The 18780-nt window shown below is 47.6% G+C and overlaps 2 protein-coding genes and 1 pseudogene across 3 annotated transcripts; 1 reads left to right on the top strand and 2 right to left on the bottom strand.

Annotated features, from left to right (window-relative positions):
- Nucleotides 1–10318: 10318 nt before the first annotated feature.
- Nucleotides 10319–11166, bottom strand: LOC136537498 (PRA1 family protein E-like; annotated as a pseudogene).
- LOC136535829 (DEAD-box ATP-dependent RNA helicase 50-like) lies at nucleotides 10543–14897 on the top strand. 2 transcript variants are annotated; one of them, XM_066528240.1, is made up of 9 exons: nucleotides 10543–11260; nucleotides 11412–11821; nucleotides 12189–12721; nucleotides 12914–13108; nucleotides 13194–13381; nucleotides 13508–13721; nucleotides 13932–14063; nucleotides 14163–14335; nucleotides 14428–14897. In XM_066528240.1, exons 2-9 carry the CDS (start codon nucleotides 11515–11517, stop codon nucleotides 14648–14650), a joined length of 1965 nt encoding a protein of 654 aa, XP_066384337.1. In that variant the 5' UTR covers nucleotides 10543–11260; nucleotides 11412–11514; the 3' UTR covers nucleotides 14651–14897. The 2 variants fall into 2 exon arrangements, with proteins under 2 accessions (XP_066384337.1, XP_066384336.1); XM_066528239.1 differs by having other exon boundaries at nucleotides 10543–11821.
- Nucleotides 14882–16295, bottom strand: LOC136535830 (uncharacterized). The gene is made up of 4 exons (XM_066528241.1): nucleotides 16243–16295; nucleotides 15498–15714; nucleotides 15323–15396; nucleotides 14882–15229 (listed from the first exon to the last, which is right to left on the bottom strand). Exons 1-4 carry the CDS (start codon nucleotides 16293–16295, stop codon nucleotides 15097–15099), a joined length of 477 nt encoding a protein of 158 aa, XP_066384338.1. The 3' UTR covers nucleotides 14882–15096.
- Between the last annotated feature and the right edge of the window lie 2485 nt (nucleotides 16296–18780).

Below are 18780 nucleotides of genomic sequence, written 5' to 3'. Positions count from 1 at the left end.
AATGGCGAGCAGCTATCCACGGTGGCGGCACGACTGTTACGACAACCTAAGGTTCTATCGGGGTGGTAGGGATAGCGGGTAAGCACCAACAGCTCACTGGAATTCGTGCTGAGGTGATAGTTGAGACGGAGGAGTGCCGTGGTGGCCTAGCCACGTGTGACCCATCGGGGCGGCGGTGCTCCAGTATGGACACCCTTGCGTCACCACATCTCCGGTAAGCGCCCTGTCTAAATGGCGCGAGCACTAGATAGAGGAGGTCAAGGCGAGCTCCTGGATACAAACAATTGAACTAATTCGGACCTTACCCCAATTTCACTGGCACGGCGACGCACCTGGCCGGCGGCGAGAAAAACCAGAAATTTGCCGCCAGTAGTGCTCGGTTGTGCCAAGGCGAGGGTCGGGCTGCTAGCTGGCTTTCCTGTCAAACTATGAGAACGCCTAATTGAAGTGTGGTGTCCCGAACCGCACGTATTTGTCGTGCAAAGCGGGCGATCCTGTCGGCAACAAGGGCAGGCAGGGGGTGGCAGCTCTTCAAGGCTATGCATGCTTTGGTCGAGGTTGTGTTAATGAAGCGAGGGAGGGTAGTGACACCGTGACACGGGCATTAGTGCGACATGACTACGGAGGCAGGCAGCGGCTCGGCGAGTAGGTGATTCGAGCGGCGGACAGAGCGCCACGTCGGTAAGACGAAGGCCGCCATGACATTAGCTTGGCCCCACGCACGGCCTAGCCGACAGCGCACACGCGACAGAGACAGTGCCATCGGATAGGGCTAGGCAGCGGCGCAGGATTGCAGAGAGCACGAACACAACGGCGCCGACAGTAGGGACAAGCCCACCCGTGCGATGGCGAGAAGGGCAGCAGCGGGGGTAGTAGCGCGATGGCCAGCAGCTGCAGGGCGAAGACAGCGGCCCGCTGGAGCCATCCACGACCAGATAGGCCGACTGGGGTTGGCACTGCGGCGCGCGGAACACGGCCATCCACACGACGCCGAGTGACCACGCGAGGTGATCGTGCGCCTGAGCCAAGCATATGACATGCACGAATTTTAAAGCGCAGCAAAGGATGCCGATCATCTCAAACGAAGTTCAACCAATCCTACTAACCTAAAGTCGAGAATACCAGCTAGCTAGAGGAGCAAATTGCCATGATCCAAGAGCAACCAGAGAGGGAGATAGGGAGGTGCCAACATGAGTTCGTCACGCCGGTTCACGAACCGAGCACAAAATCCTGATTCATAGCACGTTCTAAGGAGGTTTGGGCAATTTTAGAGCGGACAACGTGACATCCAAAACAATTTCGACCTATGCCATGCTCAAACACTCACTTTGATGCAAGCAACAATACCAAAACAAGCAACCAGTGTTTAAACATTTTTGTTAGAAATTAAATGTCAAAATAGCATTGTCTTACTACTTTTCCATACTTAGAAAAGTTAAGGATTCAATTCAAACTAATAGCCATTAACACTTTTGTTACAATTTTTAAAAAGCCTAAACCCTATTAACTGCTACCAAGTATTTCATGCGATAGTCCATACATTATACTAACCCATAGGAGCAAAATATTTAAGCACCATTTAACTATTTTGCTCAATATAATTCGCAAAAAGTGGTATTTTACACAATAGTTCAAGTGTTTGTCAACTTAACGAAAAGAGCTTATTTTAACGTCAAATTTGATTTTTGAGCTCCCAAAACACTAGTTAACAACATCTATTTTTCAAAAGTTAAAGCCGCATTTCCATCTACTAAACTTGTACTTCAATTTTTATTTAAGTACTAAATACAAGTTATGTTTGATCCTTGTTCATAGAAAATGTTTTTCGCCTCATGTGCGTTATAAATTTTTAAAACCCGGAAACTTGTTAGGCTAATCCTTCTCGGACCTAAATCTCGGTGCTAAGCAAGCTCGTAACACCAGAGGTGTTACACTGTGGCTCTTCTCAAAGCCTATGGGCGATGGTGCTCTTCTGGGCCTATGGAGGGGGGCTGCTCGTCTCGGCTTTCTTCGGCGACATGGTCGATGGCGGAAGCTGGCGAAAGGCGGTGACTCCGGTGGACACGGAGGCTCTCAAGGACTTCCATGTAATTTTCTTTTTCGTCGAAACCTCTATGAAGTTTGGATGGGGCAACTTTCTCCCCCATATCCTTTGTGTATGTGTTTATGTGTGTACGCATCTTTGTACGTTTTCCTTACATGGTAATATATGCAGCGTTTATTGTGATAAAAAAAACTATGAATCTGACTCGAGATCCATCATTTTGGTGAATCCAGATTTCGTGGAGCCAGAGCATTTGGGTAAAATTTCCTAGAGTGGAGCTATTTTTGGTCGACCTGGAGTTGGTGGAGCTCTGTCAAACAGGCCATAATTATGATTCAAAATACATAACATTATATTGAAAACTTAATGCTATGTATAATCAAGGCGAGGCAAAGAACATTATTCCCCTCCATCCTAGAATATAGCTATTACTTCATACATTCATAGGGCATATGTTCTCAGGCCTTTTGTCGAGTGCTTGTTGTGCGGTCATCTATATGAATCATCGTACAGGTTTGGAGTTGAGATTTTGGGCTATACAAAGTGTGGGTATAATTTAGATGATCAGGTTCTGGATATACGTAGTGTATTCCAGTGTGCTTGTAACGTAATGATGTACTCAGCTATGATCTAATATAATTCTTTTTTCGTCTAAAAAAAGAAATATTAAAAACTATAGAAAGTCTAATTTGCCCTTAAGTACACATATACGGATGTACCGCTGCATGCATAGGTCAGTTCCATGTTAGCCAGCGCTTTTATTTGGTAGCCAAAAGTATTTGCACGTCGCATAATTCAGAAAGTAAATAATGTGCATGATTGACACACCTGCATCGAAATTCGAAAGATGATTGGTGTTGGTGTACGGTGTACCTGACATTGACAATCAGAATAGCGGAGAAGGAAATGGAAAGTAAGGAATATTTTTGACATAACACCCTTTGAACCCCACTTTTAGACATTAGAAATACTAGCTATACTCGACATGCGGAGTAAGGCGAAGACGAGGACCTTGATGCCTACTAGTACTCTACATCCTAAAATAAAATAAAATTCTAAAGTTGTCCTAAATCAAACTATTTTTAATTTGACTAAAATTTATAAGAAACACCAATATCTATGTCACTAAATTAATATCACTACATACCTCATGAAACATATTTTTTATAATATAATTATTTGGTATCATAAATAAAGCTACTCTTTCGTATAAAGTGCATACTAACTTAAAATAGTTTGACTTTAAATGATTTTTTATTTTGAGATGGAGTTAGTATATCCCAAGTATGAGTATTAACTCTTCCTCCTTCAGTTCACTGTTGGATCGTCAACCAGTTGGCCCCTTTCGTTTTCTGCTTCTTGTTTCCTGTTCATGTACACATATCGGTCCATACTCCATAGTACCGTGGGTGTGCATCTAGACGTCTACTTGGTCACACGTCACCGGGGCCCTGTTTGGATACTCTAGCTCGGCTAGAGGTTAGAACTAGTTTTTAGCTCTAGACTAGCCCTGAACTAATTTTAGCCTAAAAGGTGTTTGATGCAAAGATTAGATTAACAATAAATGTACTTTTCTAATCATTTGGCTCATTTAAACCATATTTCCAGCCGGATTTGGTGTGGCAGGCTCTTGTGTGGCCTCCTCCCGCACACAAATGATACAAATACATTATTTTTACAAATAAAGCATCCAAATCACAATAAATTTTAATTTGTCCATACATATGAGATGTGTCACTCAAACTTACAAGTCCTCAATCAAGCTAAACAAAAAAATTACACTCCATGAAATAAAGCATAAGCTAATTCATCACGGAAGGCATTCATGTTGACATCTTCAACAAGAGGTTCATCTTCTGGCCATGCTGATGCCGAAGAACTAGGCATTGGGTTATAATTTTCATCCGCGTCACAGGCATCAAATTCTCTATCCGCAATTCTGCTCTCTCGAATAAAATTATGAAGAGCCATACAAGCAACAATAATTATGATAGCACAAAAGTTGATTAGAAACTAGTTATGACAGGAGAATATCAGTTGTTTACAATAAAGATGTATAATCAGGCACCACAACATAGCAGAAGCATCATTTTTTCACACGCACTAGCTGTTGCTACAGTTCACACTCACTAATGTACAGCCAAGTAAAACAGAGCATAGCTCCACAAGTCGTCGAATCCGTCTCCGTCCATGACGAACTTCTCTAGATTAGAGCACAGCAGAGCGGGGCCGATCTGGAGGTACGGAGACGTGGCTCACTCTCACCTGCACAGCAAGTGGCCCGGTGGAGGCGACCTGCTGTGGCCGGAGCTTACGACGGCGGCGGCCTTGGAGACGGAGGAGAAGGGCGCGGCGAGAGGGAGGGAGGCGGCGCGGGCGACCGAGATCCGCCTCCGGGGGGCCACCGGCGCTGCTCCTTTGGCGGATTGAAGCGGCGGCGGCGTGGTTGGGACCGGCGGCGGCGCGAGTCACGATGGGGGGATGGGAGTCGCGAGGATCCGGTGCGGGTGGAGTAATAAAAAAATAAGAGTTTCTAGTGGGCCCCACCAGAACTAGACCAAATAATCACCTCTTTTGGGGGATAGTTTTTTGGGGTGGGCTAGTTGTAAATAACCCACTCTAGCCCTCCTGTTTGGATACTTTTGGGCTAGTTGAGCTCAAACTAGCACAAACTGGCTCTAGCCCTTGGATCCAAACAGGGCCACCATCTGATACCGAAATCACTGGTGCTTCTCTTGTCTTCTTCCTCAGTTCCTCCGTTCCCTTCTCTTCTGCTCACTACTACACAGACGGATATTTTTGACAGAGGCGGTTCAATTAAAACCTGCCTCTAAAAACAGTTTTTGAGCCCACCGTCTACAAATCGATTTCTAAATATGACTGTATTTTTATAGGCGACTATCAGTTTCAGAGAAATAGAGGCATCAGCAAAATTCATAACTTTTTCAAACTGAATCGGATAAAGACAATAAGTTGTAGTACTCGAAGAGATCAATTTTGTAGTTGATGAGTTCTCCATTGGAATTCATTCAGTGCACGAAAAATCTATTTAAAAATTTCAGTTTCTTATGTACATTTTTTTGCATTTTCCAAATAACCTCCGATGGAGAAAAGATCTAAACCAAATTTGTAGTACTAGAAGGGATCTTCAACTCTGTAGTTGACTAATTTTTCATTTGAAATCATTTAGTGCCAGGAAATTCAGTTTAAACTTCCATATTTTTTTGAAATTCATTTTGAATTTTCCAAAGTACCCGGATGGAGAAATGACCTAAATCAAAGTTATAGCACTCAAAGCTATATGCAACTTTGTAGCTGACAATTTTTTTCATTTGAAATCATTTAGGGCCCGAAAATCTTGTTTTAATATTAATGATTTAGAAATTCAATACTTTTTGAATTGTTCAAATGACATCAGGTGGAGAAAGGATCTAAAGCAAAGTTGTAGTACTCAAATAGAGCTTTTTATTTGAATTCATTTAGGGTTCCAAATATGCATTACCTTATTTAGTAAATTGAATACAAAAATATATCTTTTATTCAGTATTTGCATAGGTGACGTGCACCATCATAATTAAATAGATTATGGATTAAATGTAATTATATCTCCGTAAAGACACGCTGAGTTGTTGACTGATAGGCAAAATAAAAGCTATCGTGGGCTTTGTCCCCAAACCACTAGTGTGGCCGAGAAGTTGGACTTCAAACCTAAGCTGGAACCACTACGACCGGAGCAGCCCAGCCCAACTAAACAGCAGCTGCTTCGGTGTGTGGAGAAGTTGAGATCCAGTACAACTGGTGCTTAGAGATGAAGCAGGAAATAAACCACCTTTTCCTTCACACACACACGTATATAGGTATAATACTCACAATCTTACTTTTCTTTTTATTTTACAATACTATATTGAACACGTACGGTATCATCCATGTTCACTTGATAAAATAAAGTTTCATATGCAAGACAAGATACACCCGGCCAGTGCGCACTACTACTGCATATCACGTGCTTTCTTCTCAAGATCGATTAGCTAGCATTAGCTATATGATGCGTACTCCCTCCGTACCGGAAAAAAAAAAGAAGTTTTTGATAGCGACACGACCTTCAAAGCATAACTTTAACTACTTATTTTTATAAAGATATTTATAAAAAAATGATATATGTAAATTTTTGTAAAAGTATTTTTCAAGATAAATCTATACATATGATTTTCATATTTCCAAACTCAACAACTTAAAAGTTATTCATGATTTATATTTGTAATGTTTGACTCAAGTCTGATAAAAAACGATTTTATTTTTTAAGCATGGAGGGCGTACGTGAAGAAACAGAATAGGGGACACGTACGCGCACAAAGGAAAGGACCACCCTGACGAATAATCATGCATTTGCATGCATGCATGCACCTTGAAACTGCCAAGTAAAGAGAGACAAATAAAATGCCCAAGGGCCAGGAAACAGGCCTGCATCTGCATGCACGGCAGTGGCATTTCCCAAAGGACGCGAATATAATACACGTGACGTGACGATGCATGCATGCACGTGACGTGACGATCTCATCAGTGAAGGATTATATATTAAAATGTGTCCATCTTTTAAAAATATATATGATGAATTTTAGAAATGGTCATCTCATTTTTCGAAGATGGTCTGGAAAACAATCTCTAAAAGTCGATTAACAGGGAAAATAGAGCATATTTTTAGGTTAATACTGAGGTCCACCATCTACCAGCCATGCCATGATGAACACGTAATAAACGAACCCTAGCCACCTGTTCCTTTCCCAACCACACCAAAACATCCCATTTCTCGCCCAACCATTGTATTTCCCATCCTTCATTGGATCCTTCCTCTTTCATGCCGGCAGCACTCCAACCCCTCAACCTCTGCATGTTGCCTCTTTCTCTCTCCCCCATGTTGCCCCACATCGATGAGCCATGACGCAGATTAAATGGTGGACCTCTTTGAGGAACATATCGCGTGAATGCAACACATACACAGTGCCGCCTCGCTCCCCTCTCCCGATCTGTCTAGCCCTATCTAAGGCAATGGCATCGGGCACCGTGTTTCCCGATCTTGTGGTAGCTTAGAGCACCTTCTTGTTCTCCCTTTTTCACTATATATGATCCGCATTTTCTGCCATCCACCATGTCTCTCGATATTCCGATGTTCGTGCCTTCTCGTTCTCCCTATTTTTTTCCTCATTTGTGATGTTGTGAAGGGGATACCCCAGTGGCGGAGCTTGGTCCGCTTGATTTCTCCACTGAGGACCTACAGGATGCAACACATGGAGGTGTGAAGCTTCCGAGGCTGGGAGGACGAGCTCGTAGCCATCAAGGTAGTGGAGGTGGTAGGGGAGGAGGATGAGCCTCCAAGTTGAAGCGGCACATTGTGACACCATGGTAAGGATGGCAGGCTTGATGTTCTCATCAAGACCAACAATGAGCTCTTTTTCAATTTACAGAGGCGGACACTCATTCCCATCTCTTATCAGAGGCCTCTTCCTAGAGGTGAACCGTGAACGAGAGTTGAGAATCATAGAAGGGATGGTATGTGCCAATGCAAGGATGAGACAAGGGGCGTGTAAGGGACCATGACGCCTAAGGGGGGTGAATTAGGCAACTTAAAAATCTACTCTAAACTATGGCCTCTAATTCCACCTAGTCAAAACCTTTGCAAGAAAGTAATCTATCTAGATGTGCAACTACGGTTTTGCTAGGTGTGTTGCTATCTCTACCGCAAAAGAGTTATGCAACCTAGGTTCCAATCCTATCAACTAAGCTCTAGGAAAGTAAAGCAATCAACCAAGGTAGCAATGTGAATGCGGAAGGTAAAGATGAGGTAGAGATGCAAACTCCTGTCTACGACTCCGGTATTTTTATCGAGGTATCGAGAAGCGCTCAAGCTTTCCCCTAGTTCTCGTTGGAGCCCCTCGCAAGGAATCCCTCGCAAGGGCCAAGCTCCCGGTCGGGTAACTCCGTGGATAGCCCCGGGCCTTCCCCACGCGCAAGTTGGTCTCTGGTGTGCCTTCCGACAAACCTCTCCCAGATCGCTCCCCACCGTCTTCACTATCAAGCTTCCGGCCGAACCGTCGTGGGCCTTGTTCCCTTCGGTACATGGTGGCGGCCACACCACAAACACGATTGGTGTGATCTCGCAAGACTACAAGCCCCTCCGATGTACAACAATGGTGCGCGCAAGCACCGAGTGATAAGAGGTGTGTAAACCTCACTAAACACTAGGCCTAAACCTAAAGCAAGCGCATAAGCGGTGGTCTAATCAACCTAAGCACTTCGCAAAGCACCTACGTTAATCACCTAATGAATCACTAAGCACTATGCAAGTGGAGATCACTAAAATGGTGTATCAACACCATTGGTATGTTTCCTCAGCTCTCCCACTCTCAAATGGCCAGTTGGAGGCATATTTATAGCCCCACAAGTGAGAACTAGTCGTTGGACCCGAGACCCAACTTTCTGCTAGTGACCGAACGCTGATCACGTCCTGATCAGACGCGTCCGGTCCTGCCGACCGTTGGAGCGCGCGCGTTTGATCGGACTCTAGGCCGAGTCTGGTCTCACTCAATCGGACACGTCCGGTCGTGCTAGCGCTGCTCTGGAACCTTTCTGAACATGATCGGACGCTACTTCTTGGTGCGTCCGGTCGTCCTGTCGTCGCATCCGGTTACGCTGAGAATGTTGCCACGATGATGAACAGTGTCACATGTGCGTCTAGTCATCACGTATGTCACCTATGGTTGCACGGGCAACGATCGGACGCGTTCGGTGCCTTTGTGGCAGCGTCCGGTCGTCTCTGTCGAGCCCCTTCTTCATTCGTTTCTTCACGATCTTGCGTCCGGCTTGGTTTCTATCTTTGTGATTGGACTTTGCTTGGTTTCTTGGGTCTTCTTTTGTGCTTCTAGGGTCTTGCTTATGGTGTTGATCGTCGGATCATCATATCGCCTCTGTCCAAGTCACGTCTTGCACCATATTGAACTACAAATCAATTACTTGTAAATTTATTGGTCCAATTTGGTTGTGTTGGTCATCAAACAACAAAATCCAAAGTAAATGGGCCTAGGGTCCATTTTCCTTATAGGGCGGGAATCTATTGTCGTTGACCAACACAATGAAACTAGACGTGGAAGAAAAAACCACCATTTTGCATAACTAGGTCACACCTCATGTCAACCTTTTCTAACAAGGCCACCAATGAGCTTCTAGATCATATGCATGTGGTACCTTATTCTAGTGCTAACAAGTGATCTAAAATACCTCCCAATCCATTGACTGTGAATGCCATATGATCCACTCACGTTAGAAGTTAGAACCATATATATAAGAACAATAGAGCATCTCCAACGGGGACTCTAAACAGCCCCCTCCTATATATTCTATTTTTTGGTGCTAGAGCAAACAAAACTTAATCCAATAGGGCCCTAACTCAAGTCTCTACTTTATGGAGATCCCTAAATCCTCCCTCTTAGCCCCATCTCTCAGGGGGTGTGCTTCTTCCCGGATACCTCCCCCCCCCCCCCTCACCAACTCACTCTTGCACGTCTTTTTTTATCCTGACTCTCTCCCAGTCGCATTGCCACCTATTCCCATCCCTTGGCAAAGCCCCTCGGCTCGACGCGGCTCCCCTTCCCAGCATCTGTCTCGTCATCTCCCCTAGGTGAGGCAACTTCAAAATGGCTCCTCTCCTCCCGGCGAGGCACTCAACCCTACCATGACTCCCCTCCCTTAGCGTCTTCGACGATGCTCCCCTCCCTCTTCTCACGCCCCCATATCCCAGTCAATTGGAGCGATGGTAGTTATGGCAGAATGAGAAGTGGGTCCCATATGCCAGTGAGTACTAGAATGGCATAATAAGCCCTGGCTGAAAGTAGCGCAGGAGCCCATGAAGATTCAGGCCCCGTTTGGCCGGGCTCCCGCGGGCTCCGGCTCCTGCACTATAGCCGGGTGTCGGCCGCCCAGCAGCCGACAAGTGCCTACAAGAGCCGGAGCCGCGGAGCCAGAAAAACAAGCTTCTTCGGCTTCGGTGGTGTCAGAGAGAGAGGGAAAGGATGGAAAAGAAAAACAACTCTGGTGAACAGTAATTGGTGTCGGCCGTCCAGCAACCGACAGGCCAGAGCCGGAGCCGCCAGAGCCCCGGTCAAACGGGGCCTCAATCCAGAAGAAAGAAGAGGCCCACTAACGAAACGGAGTAGGAATATCTATCTTTATTGAGAGAATTCTGCCACTAAAAATTATAGCATTTTCTTGCAATCAAAATTTTCGAAATTCCCTGACAAATAATTTTGGTGCTTCCCTGGTTGCCATTTCCGTCACCACGCCGTTAGATGGGGAACGCGAAGAGGTCGGTGGGCCGCGAAGAGGTCAGCGCGCGCGGGCCAGCGGGGAGGAGTCCCTCTCGTCGAGGTAGAAGTTGACCCTGAAGGCAGCAGCTGAGACGAGGGAGACGAGGAGGTTGAGCCCCGCGCGGGTGAGCGCGACGGCGAGCACGGTGGCCGCCGAGAGTACGGCCAGCACGACGCGGTCGTCGACCTCGAGGCCGAGGCACACGAGCGGCTCCCCGTCGCCGCGGCCGAAGTAGAGACCCAGCCAGGCGACGAAGAGCGCCAGGAACACGAGCGCGGCGAGCGCGGAAGTAGGCGAGGTTGCGGCGCGCACGCGCGCGGGCCTCCCCGTAGCTCTCCGGGCACGAGAACGCCGTCGGGTCCAGCACCTCCCTCCACGCGCGCAGCCGGCCCGCCGCGGCGCCCGTGAACGCCAGCGCGCGGGACTGCGGGAGAAGAAGGCGACCCCAATCTCCGCCGCCGTCGCCTCGCTGGGTCTCTATATCGTCGTGGCACAGCCGGTGCATGGCGCGGCCGCCGCAGGGCTGGCCGGAGTGCGCGCGGGCATGGGGTGCTGCTGGCCGGATGGCTCGTGGCCAGGCGAGGCGAGGGCCAGCCATTGGGCTTGCGACCAGGCGAGGGCGCGGCGAGCGCGGGTTGGGACCGGCCTGGGCGGTGGTGCGAGTCGGGGCGAGAGGGCGCGACCACGGACGGGCAGCGCGGGGCGGGATCGGCCGGGGCGGCGGGCCGGCAGGGAGGCACGCGGGGGAGCTGCTCCTCGGCCATGGCCGGGCGGTGGAGAGAGGCGATGCTGGGGAGGAAAAGCCTCGGGCGTGCGAGCGCACGGCGACGGGGACGGGGTGACGCGACCGTAACAGAGGTAAACGGTGGATCCATTTGTCAGAGACTAGATTTTTAACAGAAGTGGCAACCAGGAACGCATCAAAATTATGTGATGGCAGTGAGGGAATTTTGGAAATGTTGATATTCAGTGGCGACCTGGGAATTTTCTCGTCTTTATTATCGGATAGGAATAGGAGGCGCGGCAGCAGCGACAGCCGACAGCAAGCGAGCACCCATCTCAACTGTCTTGGTCGAGCAAGCACAAGCGCACCAGGTAGGAGGAAGAAGAGGATGGAGGTGGCGGGGGCTCAGGCCCGCGCGGTTCCCCTCCTGCTCCGCCACCACGCCTCCCTGCGGACCTCCGTATCCGTCTCCTGCACGGGCTCCCGCCGGAGCTGGGCGGCGGCAGCCACGACGGAGGGAGACGAGACCCGCGGCTTCGACAAGGTGCCCATGGACACCCCCGACGCGTACCGCCTGGTGGACCGGGCCACCGGACGCAGCGTCATCGTGTGGGGTGGCACCGACGACGGCGACGAGGCCGTCATGCCCTCCCCGGCGGTGCTCTCCAGGACCACCGACCGCCGCAGCAGCCAAGGTTACAATCACATTCACACCACACCTCTCTCACTGAGACCCCACCCTCTGCTTAATTCCACGGCTCGTGCTTGGATTGGAGCAAATAGAGTGAACCAACTGAACGTACATTTGGGATTTGCAAATCACGCTCTCTGTTTCTTCATTCATATACAAGAGAAAATTGGAAAGGATTTTCAGCTTCAGCAAATGTGGTTCTGTAATTATTTGACAATTGACATCAATACATCATCAGTCGGTCAGTCCTAGTTAAAATGTCAGCCTTGCGGCAAGGCAACCTGTAATTATTATTGTGTTCTTTTTCTTCTCGGCGCAGTAACCTGAAGATTTCACTTCTGCTAAGGCTCAACCTATGTTTTACACTACAGGTGTTGGGGGAGGTACAGGCATCGGGAATTTCGGCAGATTGAAGGCGCGGAAAATAAAATCCTTGGTGACAAGGTCAGCTCACCGCAAGAGGGAGAGTTCTAATCGCTCAAGCACTAACCGCTCCTATGAATCTTCTTTTGATGGCTCTGATGATGAAGATGGAAGCTATTTTGAGAGAAGAAAGCCTGTCTCAGACTCAGAACGCCGCACGAAGCTGAGCAGTGACTCCAGAGACGGAATGACTCAAAGTGCACATTCTCTGACTTCTGTTTTGGGCCAATACAGAGGTGATGATGATACGGGCTTCCCTGCTTCAGAGGCTACTTCTGGTTCCAAAGGATGGGGGAGCGTTGCCGATGTTACTTATGGACGGCAGAATCAGAAGCAAAGGGAGCCTCTGAATTTCCCTCAAAGAAAAGGGCCTTTGGACAGTGGATTTTTCAGTCGCAGAACTTTTAAGGAGATTGGCTGCAGCGATGAAATTCTAGGTGCGTTGAGAAATTTTGATTTCCCTCGTCCATCTCATATCCAGGTAAATATATTTTCCAAAAGAAAATATTCAACTTATGGAAGCATCTTAAGTTTTGTTTCTAGCATCCTGAATTGATGTCTATGTGTGTGCGCTTATGCTTTATGCAAACCATCAGCTCCTAGGGGCATTAATATATAGAATGCTGAATTATCGCACCCATGCCTTCATTAACTGCCGAAAAACTATTTTTAGGCTATGGCATATGGCCCTATCTTGGAGGGGAGGAGTTGTGTTATTGCTGATCAAAGTGGGTCTGGCAAGACACTAGCATATCTTTGCCCTATAATACAAAACTTAAGGAGTGAAGAAGTTCAAGGGCTCCATAAATCATCCCCTAGGAACCCCAGGGTGATAGTATTGACCCCTACTGCTGAACTTGCTTCTCAGGTATGCTACTTGTTTAATAATGATTCTCATGTTTTTTTATACCGAAAGATGTGGAATTGCTGGTTGAGCATTTGTTTAATATCAGGTCCTTAACAATTGCCGGTTGATATCAAAATCTGGGGTTCCATTTAGGTCTATGGTTGCAACCGGAGGATTTCGACAGAAGACACAGTTAGAAAGCCTTGACCAAGAGCTTGATGTAATTATAGCAACACCTGGCCGATTCTTGTATCTGCTTCATGAAGGCTTTGTGCAATTAGCTAACCTCAGATGGTATGGATCTTCGTTATCCTTTTCCATCATTTCGTAGTTTGAGTTTTGCATCTCTAAAGGATACATTTGAACCAAAAGATCAAATTTACTTATCAGCATAAAAAACAAAGTTCTCTATGTTTGCAGTGTTGTGTTGGATGAAGTGGACATTTTATTTGGCGAAGAAGGTTTTGAGCAAGTGCTTCATCAGTTAATTATTGTTGCACCAGTGACAACACAATATCTTTTTGTGACTGCCACTCTTCCTCTTGATATCTACAACAAGGTTGTTGAAACCTTTCCTGACTGTGAGGTTATCATGGGACCTGGTGTGCACCGAACAAGCTCTCGTCTTGAAGAGGTTGGTCATTTCTCACTTCCTTCACTATTCTTTAACTTTCATTCTGTTATACATGCTTTCTGAAGCCTCTCTAGGGATGTCAGTGGATTGTTTGATATGTCTGACATATAGGATTGCATAGTGCATTCATGGGCCATGGGCCATGGCATTTGGTATCATGCATCTTTGTTTTCCTAGAATGATTTTACATCTCTATTGGCTCGACTGCAGATTCTTGTGGACTGCAGTGGAGATGACAATGAAGAAAAGAATCCAGAAACTGCATTTTCAAACAAGAAATCAGCACTTTTAAAGATTATCAAGGAATCTCCTGTTCGCAAAACAATTATTTTCTGCAACAAGGTAGTCCCTTCCCTAATATCCCTATGCACTGATCACAGGCAGACATACAGATCACAGTATATTTGATAATTATATCATGATTGTGCTTTCTGTTGCTAGATTGAGACATGTAGAAAGGTTGAGAATGCGCTGAGGCGGGTTGACAGGAAAGCTTCGCAGATCAAAGTTCTCCCCTTCCATGCTGCGTTGGATCAGGCCCAGCGCATCGCAAACATCAAGGAGTTCCTGAACAAGCAAACGGCTGACTCCATGTTCCTCGTGTGCACAGATAGGTCAGTGTCGGCTAAACTGCATTTTCCACCATAGCTTCTCCTTTCCTGCCACCGTTTTTCAGTGCTGATGCTACCATTTGACGGTTCGGCAGGGCATCGCGGGGCATCGACTTTGCAAACGTGAACCATGTGGTGCTCTTCGACTACCCCCGCGACCCGAGCGAGTACGTGCGGCGCGTTGGGCGGACGGTTCGCGGCCCGTCTGGCAACGGCAAGGCGTTCGTGTTCGCGGTGGGCAAGCAGGTGTCCCTGGCCAGGAGGGTGATGGAGAGGAACATGAAGGGGCACCCGCTGCACGACGTGCCGTGCGTCTAGGACTCTAGAGCCTGGAGGCTGGAGAGGTGCCTGAACAGAAATCACTTCCTGAATCGTCCTTGCACCTGAAGATGTTGGGCTTGTGCCCCTAGCCTAGAAACTGGAGTACAATGTTTGTGTGGTGTAGCATATTTTAGCACTTTGAACAGACGTCTAGATCAATTCATGTAGAACAAGTTTTGATGCATGCAATTGCTGCCTAAACAAGAACATTCGAACAGAATTCAGATGTGCTGTTGGTAACTCATTGTTTGCCTGATCCATACATGCATACACCATTATCATTCTAGACACAAACAGGTAACACTGATTTGCAGGTAAGTTGTTCAGAGACGTGGTAGAGCGGAGGCAGTAAGTTGCTGCTACTGGGAGTGGAGTGGCATGAATCGAAACCTACACACAGCTCAGGCGGAAGCGATGGAGACCTCTGGAACGAGGGCGATCGGCTAGTCGCGGACGGTGTGGAGGAGGTGCTGCTGGGCGTTGTGGAGGAGGGCGCGGCCCTGCTCGTTGGCGGCGTCGCTGGCGCGCAGCTCCCGGATCTCCTCCTCCCACCGCTTCACCTTCTCCTTGTGGATCCTGCACGCACGGCACGAGGTCAGCGAGCGAATCGGCGGAGCAGCTAGCGGGGAAGAGAATGGCGGCCAGTGAGGTTTCCTAGTTACGACTTACGAGCAGAGGCGGTCCTCGAAGTCGGCGGCGAGGTCCTTGAACAGCGCGCGCCCGGCATCCAGCATGTCAGACACCTGCACGCATGAACGCACGCGTGAGCGCCACTGCGTTCTCCACGCTGTTCATGTCGATCGCTTCATCGCCTCGGCGTTGCAAGAGGTTGCCGGGGGCGCACCTGGCCGGTGTAGTTGTCGATGGCGAGGAGGATGCGCTGGATGTGCTCCTCCGTCTCCGCCGACACCACCTGCTCCTGCTCCTGCTCCTCCGTCTCCGCCGCCACCACCACGGCCATCTCGTCCCCCTCCGTTTCCGCGGCGGCTGTGGTCACGGCACCGGCGGACGCCGCCGCGCCACCTCCTGCGCTCCCCTGGCTTGTCGTGTCATCCTCGTTGCTCTGCATGGCACACCAAATCGCACACGGATTACGGATTACGATGAATCAAGCTGGTTTGCGAATTCAAAATTAAGGCCGGATAAAAACCCCACGACAGAATTAAAAAAACCCATGCTGAGTATTTCGAATCGGAAGTCCAAATCCCCCAAATTGCTCGTGGTTCCAAATCGGAGTAGCAACAGGGTTTCGAATTCAACGACTCGAAGGTGATCGCGCATCCACGAACTGTTAGATCAGATTCCGACAACAACAACAACAACGAACTCCCGACCCCAAATTGCGAGGCGTGCACGGAAGCGAAGCAACCGACGAACTCCAACGTTTTCGAACTAGACGCGAGCTCCCAAAAAAATCAGAATACGCGCGGTGAAGCACCACCTCCAAACTCAGAAAGCAAAACAACAGCAGCCAAAAGTAACCGCGGATCGAAGAAACCCCAGCGGGCAGCAGACAATTCGCAGCGGATCGCGACGAGACCAAGCAATAGGCACGGAGGAGGGAGGGGGAGATTCGCGGAGGCGGTAGCCTACCTTGGCGGCGCGCGCGCTTGGCCTTGGAGCTCTCCCTCCCCACCTCCATCTGGGCACCTCGCTAGCTGGGAAAATTTTTTAACATTTTTTAAAACTATTTTAAAATCTAACATTGTTTTTTTTTAACTAACACCTATTGGACATGCCAGTTTTCACGGCGTGGCTAATTCACTCTGTCGTGTCAGTGCATGGCGACGCGTCTAGGGCAGTCAACGGCTACGGACGACCGCTGACGTGGCAGGTCTGACGCGCCACTCGTCACGGCGTGGCGGGCCTGCAGCGCCGGCAGACCCCTTGTACAGGCAGCCACGGTTCCCTTTTATGCATGTCTCTCTCAGTGTCTCCCGCCCGCCGCACCGTGTAACACCTCTGGTGTTTTGACCTAGCACTAAAATTTGACATGTCATCATATGCATTGCAAAGCATTCATAAAGTAGAAAATTTTTTAATGCATTCACTAAATAAGCCTTATTTCATAATGTTGTTATTTCATGTGATGTGTTTCAAAACCCTAAATAAAGATCATGACCACAAGGGTCAAATTTAATGTGATCATGTGAGGTCATGTGTCATTTGACTTAAATAACCCTAATGGGCCATGTTACTGGTCAAAAATCAAAATTTAAGTAAAAGGAAGACAAATCAAATTTGAATTCATATTCAAATTATAAAAGTCATTTTTGCCCCTTTTTACTAATTCAAAATTCATGTGGAATTTGGGGTTGAGGCAAAAAGCAAAGTTGGAGATTATTTTATGTAGATCAACTTTGGTATTCAAAGTTTTTCAAGTTTACATATAAAATTTGGAGTAATTTTGAAATTATTCAAATGCTCAAATGCACCCCAAATTCAAATTTCAAAATAGAGGCAGAATTTGAAAATATTTCTAGAAGCAAAGTTGTAGAGTTTGAAAAATTGAACAACTTTCATTTTTGGAGATTTTCAACTTCTTTAGAAAATTTGTGAGTAATTTAAAAATGGACGTAGTGGCAGTTCTATAATTATTTCAAAAATCAACCTCCACCTCTCTGCTTGCCGCCGGCGCCACGCGGAGGTCACCGCCGATCGGATTTCGCCGCTTCTTCGCATGTTACACGCAGCCGGTGCCGTGGCGAGCGCGGGCGTGCGCTGTCGACGCCGGGCAACACCTTCCCAGCTATAAATAGCAGCCGCCGCCGTCGTCATTCCCGTTTTTCCCCTTCTGCTCTGCTCCGCCACCAGCTTGCTCCGCCGCTCGCCGTAGCCTCCGTCGAGCAGCATCCGTCGTGCCCAGCTACGCCTACGTGATCGCCTCGGCCTTGCGCCTCTCTGTCGCTTGTCTACGCCACTTGGGTTGGTCGGAGTCGCCCGGCGCAACTGCTTCTTCCCCGAGCCCGGTCGGAGCTCCGCTAGCATCGTCTCGACGTGGCTAGGCCATTCCAGACCATCTCCGCCTTCATCAAGCGCATCGACGTGACCGTGGTGAGCCACTGAACGTGAAGTTCACTTCGCTTTTGACTCTACCGTAGTCTTGTCGGGGTTACGCCGTGAGCTGACGTGCTCGAGCCGCCATGGCCGGCGTGGGGTCTTCTCCGATGTGCCTTCTGCCATTCTAAGGGCTGGGATGGGTTCGTAGTAGGGTATAGATCATTTTGGTGAGGTCGGCTTCGCCGGAGCGTCACCGTTGGCGTATTTTGTAGGCCGATCAGTGAGGGCAGCGCCGTCGTGATATGTTTGAGTCACTGACGGGTGGGGTCAGCCTGTCAGTGCGAGTGAGGAAGAAGAACAGTGATGATTTTTATTTTCTGAATTTGTGAATAGTGCTAAAACTTTGGGAATTTGTAGGAAATTCATGATAGCTCCAAAAATTCTAAAATTTTGTGTGTAGCTTCTGTACATGTTCTAGTATGATTTAAAAATTTGAAACTTGAAATTTGAATAAATTTTTAATGTTTAAATATTCAGTCCATTAATTAAAAAATGCAATTTCCATGATTTTTGTAGGTCACTGTATAATTCCAAAAATTATGAAATTTGTTTTGGTATACTAATTTGTCATGAGGAAGCTTACATAAAATTTTCAGGTCATTTGGAACAAGTTCATTTTTGGGCTTAATTCCAGATTAATTCAAAAATAAGTAAAGACCAACCCTAAGTGTTTGATTAGTAGTTGGATCTTGTTTTGGTCATGTTTTGTGACTAGTAGGGTTTCAAGATCCATTTGGTCAAGACACATGTGTGGTTCTTGATGGTAGGATTGCAAGTTGATTTTGTTGGCTTGCAACTATACCATGAAATAAAGTCATTTGCGGGGTGTTTTTACACTTCATGTACCATGAAAGCATCATGTTTACATTATCATCATGTTAAGGCATATGTTATCGTTTCGTGTAGAACCCAAGAGTGAAACGATTCTAGTTGAGCAAGTTCTGAAAGAATCACCGGTTGTCACGGGATTCGATAATCGTGGTACTGATCCGGAACCTGAGATCGTCAACGAAGGCAAGCCCCGGTTTATGCATTAAGCCATTACCTTGTTTACTTTGAAAAGTTTA

The sequence above is a fragment of the Miscanthus floridulus genome, chromosome 2 (genome assembly GCF_019320115.1).
Source record: "Miscanthus floridulus cultivar M001 chromosome 2, ASM1932011v1, whole genome shotgun sequence".
In the NCBI taxonomy this organism is placed as follows: Eukaryota; Viridiplantae; Streptophyta; class Magnoliopsida; order Poales; family Poaceae; genus Miscanthus; species Miscanthus floridulus.
The sequence above is the reverse complement of the archived record's forward strand: the minus strand, read 5'-3'. Positions and strand labels throughout refer to the sequence as shown.